Source organism: Stigmatopora nigra, chromosome 6 (assembly GCF_051989575.1).
Source record: "Stigmatopora nigra isolate UIUO_SnigA chromosome 6, RoL_Snig_1.1, whole genome shotgun sequence".
Classification (NCBI taxonomy): Eukaryota; Metazoa; Chordata; class Actinopteri; order Syngnathiformes; family Syngnathidae; genus Stigmatopora; species Stigmatopora nigra.
In genome coordinates this window covers 10,275,111-10,284,134 of record NC_135513.1, presented here as the reverse complement: position 1 = coordinate 10,284,134, position 9,024 = coordinate 10,275,111, and the positions used below count along the sequence as shown (strand labels likewise).

The 9,024-nt window shown below is 37.4% G+C and overlaps 1 protein-coding gene across 1 annotated transcript; it reads right to left on the bottom strand.

The window, feature by feature from the left end:
* Positions 1-2,164: 2,164 nt before the first annotated feature.
* On the bottom strand, positions 2,165-8,133 carry arhgap19 (Rho GTPase activating protein 19). The gene is made up of 11 exons (XM_077719809.1): positions 8,036-8,133; positions 7,102-7,358; positions 6,778-6,858; positions 6,264-6,473; positions 5,820-6,046; positions 5,494-5,580; positions 5,095-5,160; positions 4,675-4,911; positions 4,471-4,566; positions 4,127-4,213; positions 2,165-3,942 (listed from the first exon to the last, which is right to left on the bottom strand). The coding sequence occupies exons 1-10, from the start codon at positions 8,080-8,082 to the stop codon at positions 4,130-4,132; spliced, it is 1,392 nt and encodes a 463-aa protein (XP_077575935.1). The 5' UTR covers positions 8,083-8,133; the 3' UTR covers positions 2,165-3,942; positions 4,127-4,129.
* Positions 8,134-9,024: the final 891 nt, after the last annotated feature.

The window sequence follows — 9,024 nt, the reverse complement described above, 5'->3', positions numbered from 1 at the left end:
CTGGGGAGAACAAGAACAGTTTGGCTTAGTTGTTGGAACAATACTTTTTAATTTTGAAGCCATTGTTTCAGGGCGACTTGTCAAAAATAATTGTCACATTTTAATGGCATCACTGCCTAATGGGAAAAAAATACAGCTTCACTGTGTCCCCAATTTTTTTTTGTAGACACTAACTGCTTCCAACTGGCACTTATTTGGAAAAATTATCGAATTGGAGTTTGTCAAACCTAAATGGTGATTTTCCAGTTCAATTTTCTATTTCCAAAAAGCTTTAAGGCTTTTTTTGCACATCCTATTATCAAATATGTCGAATGAATTTTTTTTTTTGTTGAGGTGATTTTCTTTTCAAAGTTTCCAAATTTGTGCAATCTATTTTAAGTGGGAATTGTGTTTATTGTGGAGAATAGAATGCACCACTTTTATTTTGGATGGAAAGTAGCCTGTCTATTGTTGCAAAGGAATCAGCAAGAGTTCAGGCTGATAATAAAGCATTTTTTCCTTTTGTCGGATAAAAAACATCTTTCATTAAGAATGTCTTTGCTTGGTGCAGATTTGCACTGCTCAAGATTTAGATGACATAGTTCCCCTCAAGTGAATATAACAAAGTAAAAACATTTAAGCAGATGGAAAGTGCCGTTTTGTAAAGGAAATATTATTAAATATAACATTCCACACTTGAAAAAATAAGTACCTCGCCCTGAAAGGAGGCCACCTTTTCTTTCACTTACAATATCAAATGTGTTACACTAAATGTTGCTATTTTATGGCAATAATTTATAGTGCAATGAAATTCAATATTACACAAACAAAAGTTTGTGATGTTTTCTTCTAGGTTATAGTGTAAAATACAAGGCTAATATATATTGTATTATAATACATAATAAACTTAAGTATTATACAGGCCTATTGTTTTCAATTGCAAAAATGAATATATACATATATAGGAAAACTATTTTTGGCTTGTATACACACACTTACCTATAAATAGTCAGTCCTGATACAAAAATAAAACTACCAAAAACCCCCAACCAGTATTATGTAGAATATATGTAAAGTGTTGACCACATGACATTTAGTTTTTTGTAAAACAAGATGAAGTGATTTTTATGAGAATTTCTTTACAATACAAGTGTTGAGTCATTTATTAAAATGTACTTTTAAACTATTTTTTGTATTTTATTCAGGTTTAATATTATTTATATAAATTTATATATTTAATATGCAATGTACATATTTTTAGTGGCCACATCTTTTAAAAATTTGAAACCTGAATGCAATTGTTCGAAAAATACTTTTGAGCAAATGTGGCATTTAAAAAAAACTGTTGTTTTCCAATGGCCACCTGGTTGTTTTTATGCTGAGAGGGATGACTTGCGTGGGGGTGGGGTTTAATGAAATAGGACTCCCCCCAACCCTTCAAGCATGCCCTCCAAAGTGACACCAAACAAAGTGTCCACAGGCCAAGTTCGGACAATTCTTTTGTGTGGCTCAACAGGGGGCCGTGCTGCTTGTGGCTTACTCAAGAGGGGTTGGTGCTAGTTTTGGGCGCCAACACTACCACCAGTCATCACTTTGCATCAGTGGACCTGCCATCCCGTAGTATTACAGTAAAAGAGGTCCATTTTTAAATGATTTTTTTGTATAAAATCAAAATGTAGAAAATCATGGTCTATTTCTAGATATAAAATATTGTAGTTAATGTTTTCCAAACTTAACAGAAAGCGAGTAAAGATAATACCACGTTATATTTTGTAAATAAAAACCCTTTTTTAAATGCCCTGAACAAGCACTGTCAGCTAACTTTCCTATTGTAAGTATATTTAGATCAATTGCATCTGTCAGACTTTGGTACAAATTACTTAACATTTTCAACATGCCATTTAAAAAATATACAAAATATACCTTTCACATGACAATATTGTTTTGATTTGAGGACTACATGTGAATATAACTAGGTAGGTGTGTCAAAATCCTGTTGTACGATTCAATCAAAACTATAAAAAGGAATATTTCACTCACCATTATGAAGCATCTCCAGAGCAATTCCTTTAGTAAGATACAGTCCTCTGGTGGATAATTATTAGCATTACATGAGTAAATCACAAAAAGAAGTTAATTGGCTGCCAATCTCATCCATATAGTAATGATAAACTTGACAAGAAAATGAGTTTTAACGAAGTTTTAATCCAAAATGGAACTTTGGATTAATATAATAAAAATAACTTTTGAAAAACTTGTCAGGTGGCTGTGTTGTAAACAGTACAGACATTTCACATTTAAAGAACAACAATAATAATGATTAAAAAATATAAACACCAAAAAAACGCAAACAAATGAATTCAGTTAACAGGTAAACATTAAGTTAAGTGGTATATTATTGCCGACACAGTCAAATCTGATGCGGAGCTTGGCTTTAAACGTTCGACAAACAACTATTTCAACTTTCATTCAATTTTCTCCAATTCACAAGCAGTACAGCCTCTCAGCAAGCCATTAAAACAATCGATATTCTACTACTATTGAATTGCCAGTGTACTACATTCCTTGTTAACTACATTTTACCAGTAAGGCAAAAAACTGCATACTAGTAAATAACTGCATTCTACTCGCACCATTATAAAAAAAACGCCTTCCATTAGTGGAATCCAGAAAATATTACATGTCAACCTTATAAGTGTTGCCAAAGTACATAACCACACATTGGCAATTCAGTACTATAGAAAGATATCAAAAGACATGCTTTCAGAGGTTTCCATACAAGGTGAAAAACCATAGGAGGGGAAAAAAATCCATCAAAGTGCCTTTTTCACCCCATCGGGGACCTAGAAAGCACAACACATGCTGAGAAAGCCACTTAATCACAGGCTTTTGCTTTCTTTGTAATTGCCACGCAATTTCCCGATCGGTATGCCTCCCTTTCGCATTTCATAAGGAGAAGCCAAACATGCTTGCCTTTTTGCTCATTTAAACAGTTCTTTCTTCCTTCAACTTTCCAAATGCAAGAACAGGGAGACCAAAAAGAGTAATAAAATAAACAGTAACAGCAAATCCACATGTAAACAGTACTGTCAAATTCCATATTAAGTATCATGCACTGAATGTCGCTGCCTGTTGCTTAATGCAATTCAAGACAGGTTCCCACAGTGGCAAGTGCCATTGTAACGGCCACACCCCAAATGCATCATAAATGTCATATTGATCATATTGTAGCCCAATAAATGATGCCAACAAGCTGTTATCCCTTTGTATGTTGTAGATTCCATTGATAAATGGGTTACGCAATTAAAGTTAAGCCAGTTCTATTGTCATCATTTCCTGTATCCTTATCCATCATTAATAGTTCAGAAAAATCTTTTGCAAAGGTTGAAATGTCATTTTGCTAAGAGTCATTTTTAGAAACATTACGTAGTATATGAATGTTTCCTTTACAATAATAGTGGGAATAGTTTTAGTCAATAGCATTTATACAAGCTGTTACGTCTTACATATCTGTACAGTAGCACTACTTCTATTTCAAAATATAATGCCATCTAAAGGAGCATTTTAATTCCCAAAGTACCAAAAACTTACATTTCTGTACAGTAGCACTACTTCTTTTTCAAAATATAATGCCATCTAATGGAGCATTTTAATTCCCAAAGTACCAAAAAGTAAGCAATACTATTTTAAAAAAGGCATGGTAGAAGTTGTACGTCAGAAACACTTGCAAGGAAACTCTGATTAGTATAAACTGGAATGCCTCGTGAAAAATGTGTAAAAAAAAAAAAAAATAGCACAGTTTTAAGACGGATAAAATTTTTGAAAAGTTCACAGTACTGGCTGGAGCTGCGGCGTGAAGCCGTCGTGATGGAGACCAGCTGGTGGCAGCGGCGGGGACCATCTACAGTGAAACCTCCACGGCCGAAGAGTAACAATCTGTCTGGTCACGAAAAGGGGCGTGACCTGATAAAAAAGGAACAAACACAAAAGGGTATAAGGAACGTCCATCTCTGTACAGTAAAGCCATCACATGGGATTGAACCTCTTGATCTTAGAACTGTGAGACGTACGTGCTAACCACCCGAACACTGTGCCGTGCTACGAGAGGATTTTGACCCAAAAAGTTGATTTTTTTGGTGGATCTTACCTGTTATAAGGCAACATTCTCATTGTTGCCTTTGTGGACCACCCTGGTGACAGCATCTGGCGTCATGTGATCAGCTCGAGCTTTACGCTGTAGTCAAAGAGATTTTAAGTCAAGATTACTTACATCAGGAGTGCATAATAGAACAATTGTGATTGATTAGTTGATCGCCAAGGTACGATTAGTCCAACTTATGTGTGGCGTTGACTGTCCCACCCAACAAAAATGAGCTGTGACATTTCCTTGCTAAGCGATACATTGATCTTGGAGACTTCAAACCTGTCTCACTATTAAATGCTTCAATTTTCTCAAAATTGTTCATTTTTGGAGTGTAATTTTTGTATCACCTTAATGAGTCCTCCGAAAGAGCGGGACCGTGGGCGCTTTTGGCTGGGCACGTCATGCTGGCTCGTGCCTGAAGCTTCTGCAGTTTGTTTGACCAACTACAAATTTGGAAATAGATACACAAAATAATTTTTACTGCAAATATTGCAATTGGCACCCCAGAAACCCTTTTGAGAACAGCCATTCAGTTTACATAGGAAGCCCACCTGTCGGACCAGCTTCTTTTTCTTGGCTGAATCAGGCATGTTGTGCTGCACGTGTCTGAAGAGGTCCTTAAGCGCCTCATCCGTGTATTGTTGAACAGGTGACTGGCACTGTTCCACAGGACCCTTGATTCTAGTTGGGACCACCCGCCGCTTGAGTGGGGAAGCCACTTGCCGCTTCAGTGGGGAAGCTACCTGCCGCTGGGGTGAATCACTCCGTGACAACAGATCAAGGTCGTCCTAAAAGAGTAATTAGCCAACATATAAAAACATTTTTAATTAGTAGCAAACAGGAACAAATATATAAATAAAAGGGGGGGATTTATAGTAGGACAACTGCTCATAAAGGAATTCATGTGTTTTTTAACTTGGATCGACTTAAGTACACAAATTTGAATCCTGATTAATCAGGATTTGACTGACCTTGCTCCGCATGGTGGTTATCTTCATGAGGTGCGCTCTGCAACGTTCTCTCAAGTACACTGGGGCCTAATAAATAAATCAGAAACATCACTCTATTGAACCATAGGACGGGGGTGCTTTATGTTTTTGCTTGTGTTTGAGTCTTTTTGGGTGATTTAATTTGTGTTATTTTAATTGATGTCCTTTGTTTTGTACGTCTATTGATTTGATTTTATTACAAGTAAAGGAGTACATTTCATGGCTACCTAAATTTACAAAAATAATTTTATTTTTAAGTAACACGACTACACCTGATTACTAGAGATAAAAATATTTATGGAATGGAAGTGAGGTTGATGCAAATTGGCAAAATTAACAAATTTCACAATTGTGTGCATGTTTTGCTGTCCGAGTAATTACCCTAAAGAGTTTCTGTGAGTATCTGATGAGGAAAGCCATGCTGTTATTCAGGGTTTTCAGGTGGTCTTTCAGGTCGTTGGCTGTCATCTAGAGTAGAAGACATACAGATACACAAAATCTTCTATTAACGTCACCCATCCATCACCTCAAAAGTTTGTTACTAAAAAAAAATCCCAGGATTTTGTAACCCAAATGTACTGATGTACTTATATTCATCATCAGGGTGGTGAACCACAGAATTTACTTTAACTTAATCCAAGAATCTATTCATTTTAATTTGACTTTACAGAACCTTGAAGTGGTGATGCAGTAAAGAGGCCTCTTACATGACGTGGCCAGAGCACGTGTGGGGCAAACATGAGGGCCAGATTGAATGCAGACATCTTATTGGCATCCTGTTGCTTGGCTGTATGGTAAAGGAGGTCGAGCAGCACCTTGAGAAGTGAGCGGTTGGTGGGGGGTAGTAAGAGCAAGAGGAGCTGTAGAGCTTCCATTTGACGCTCCTTGTTGGGCACAGGTGTCTTGTTACCATGCTCATCCAGTAGCATCATGTCTGAAAGAAAACAAAGACATTGGGGCTACAATTTAGTACTGGCTTGCCATTAATAACAAAAAAATATATATAGTTTCACAACACAATATATCACCCATCAAAAATTTGTATTGAAAATTTTACTTTTACAAATTAAACAGAATGTCTTGTCACTAGTCCCCAAAAATGAACCGTTGATGAGGTTACACCAAATGGTTTAATCATGTTGATGTCCTACCAGCAATTTTGAGGTGGGCATGGAAGTGTCTATGCGTGAGCAGAGGTTCAGGCAGCTCTCCCAGAAAGCTCTTGAGCAGTGAGGCTGCATCATGAGGATGGAAGCCTCTGGAATCCAGGTCAACGTTGACACCACTGGTCAAGAGGTCCTTCAGGGCATGCTGCCGCATGCTATTCCCTGGAATCCGGAATAGACCTTCCACATGCAAATCTAAATCAAGATAAAAGGAGGATGAATTGGAACATTGAGTAAAACATACCAAGTTCAAGAAGGTGTTACCTAAATTAAACTTGTAATATAATATAGCATAAAATTGACATTGATGAGTACTTTTTCCCCCATTACTTTTGTGTACATGTGCAAGGCAGTTTTCATAAGGGTGGTTGGGGGTCATAATGCGTACAGGAAAGTATTCTTTTTTTAAAATCATATATCTAAAATGATTAAATAATCAAACTCATCATATTTTATGGAATAAATAAGAAGGTAGAATCAAACAGAAGGATGGACTTACTTTTACTGAGGTATTCAATGAGCCGGTACATTTGAGCCACGGCACTGTCAGAGAGTGCAGGTCCAAACATGGTGCTTTTATCTAGGAGACAACAACAAATCACTTGCAAATTCTTTTGCGCCATCATAATAAAAATAAGCGATATAACTTTAATATCTTATTTGTACAATTTACTTCTTGTAATGTAATAGATGGTGTGGATCAGCCACTTTAACTTTAAACTTGTTTTTCGTTTTACATTACAATATATATTGCAAACACTCCCCCCCCAAAAAAATTGCAGTGTGCGTTTTAGTCAATATGGTTCACAACCAAAGTCCCCACCTTTGCGTTTGAGAAAGTTGAAAGAGCGGAAGAACCCAGGAGTCTTGGTGGCATCTTCGCCAAGGAGCTGAGAGAACTCGGCGCCAGGAAGGTCAATGAGGCGGCTAATGTTGCTTAACACAAGCTCCAGGAAGACATCCGCGTGTTCGTGTCGGAGCTTCTCCACAAAAAAGTCCGGGTTAAAGATGACGGGTGGGTGGGCAGCTGTCTGGGCCCCTCCTGAGAAATGATCGTGGCGGCCCACCATGTTGGAATGCCTGCATTAGAGAAGATACATTACATATAACATGCTCTTTAGATAAAATACGCTTAATTTTTTTAATTTGACAGCAATAAAAAAAAATAAAGCTATTTCTTTCTAGGGGAATAAACAAGCAATATCATGATGAGCAACACTACTAATTTGCACACAAAAAATATTGCCATCAGTTCAAAGTCTGCCAACATACTCGGTGACAAAATACGCAACAGGATGATATAGATAACTGTTTGGGGATTTTACCAATGCTATCAGATCCTTGATTATCCATTTGATTTATAGATCAAAATCAATGTATTGATCATCTAAATACATACAAAGCATTAGTCAAACCCATATACTAGTTATATGATGTTTAAAAAAAATACTTTCCTGCACGCATCAATCCCCCACCCCACTACCCTTATGAAAACTGTGTTCCACGTGCACATAAAATTAATGAAAATTTTAAAAAAAATACTAGATGTCAACGTCAACTGTTGTTTGACGCTTAAGGCTGTTTGCCTTGTTCACGATCGGGAGCGCACAACATTTGGGGGCAGGAAAAACGAGTTGAACGATCATCGCTCAAAATCACATCTACACATAGAATGTCAAACATTAGCTCTGATAAAGATCCCCATCAATGAAAGCACCGATCGTGTGTAAGAAAATGGGATGGAAGTATTCACCTACCTTGTGTTTGGCGTGCTTTCGACGTTACCTTCTTTACCCGCAGCCATGTTTGCTTGCTTTGAATCCAGCGCTGTTGTTCCGCAAACACCGCCCACCTCTTTCGCTATTGGTCGTATGGATGCCTGTTAAGGGCTTCACATGGGTGCGCCTCATTTGACATGCATCGCTTTTTGATTGGTCAGTTTAAAACGTCCCTAAGAATAACCAAATTTTGTTTGAAGTTCAAGCATAATCATATCCTTTACAATAAGAAGAATGAGGAACAATCTCAACTATTTACACGGCAGCTAACAAAACAATTGCAAACTTGTTTCAACAGGCAAAAAGCCAATTTCCATTATTAGATGCTTTTTTTTGGATTTGCACAGGCTGTTTCTGCCAATGGAAATTTTGTAAAAAAAAAATATAAATATATATATTTATATATATATATATTAAATTGACTATTTATCACATATTAGAATCATTGAAATCATCAGAAACAGGAAGCTGTCATTTTCTGACACAACCCACACAATGGGGAATCGAACGACAGCAGTGGGTTAATCAAACCACTGAGTCACCACCCGGGTATATCTTTTCAGATCTCATCTCATTTTCTGAACCGCCTCATGCTCATTAGGGTCACGGGTCCTATCATACAAGCAAGGATATTTTCAAACAAATTGAGAACATCGTTATCTATCCATCATTTCCTTTTTTTCACTTATCCAAGGTCGGCTTGCGGGGTCAGCAGATTCAACAGGGACGCCTAGAATTCCCCCTTCCAAGCCACTTCAACCCAAGACCTTCCCTGGCCAAGCGTGCCCTGGATTAGTCCCATGGCCTCCTCAAAGTGAGGAGTGCCCAGAACACCTCACCGTGGAAGTGTCTAAGAAGCATCCTAAATAAATGACCGAGTCACTTCATGTGGTTCCTTTCGATGTGGCGTAGCAGCGACATAATGTTATGATAAAGTATGACATTTCCAGCAAGCGAGATACATCTAT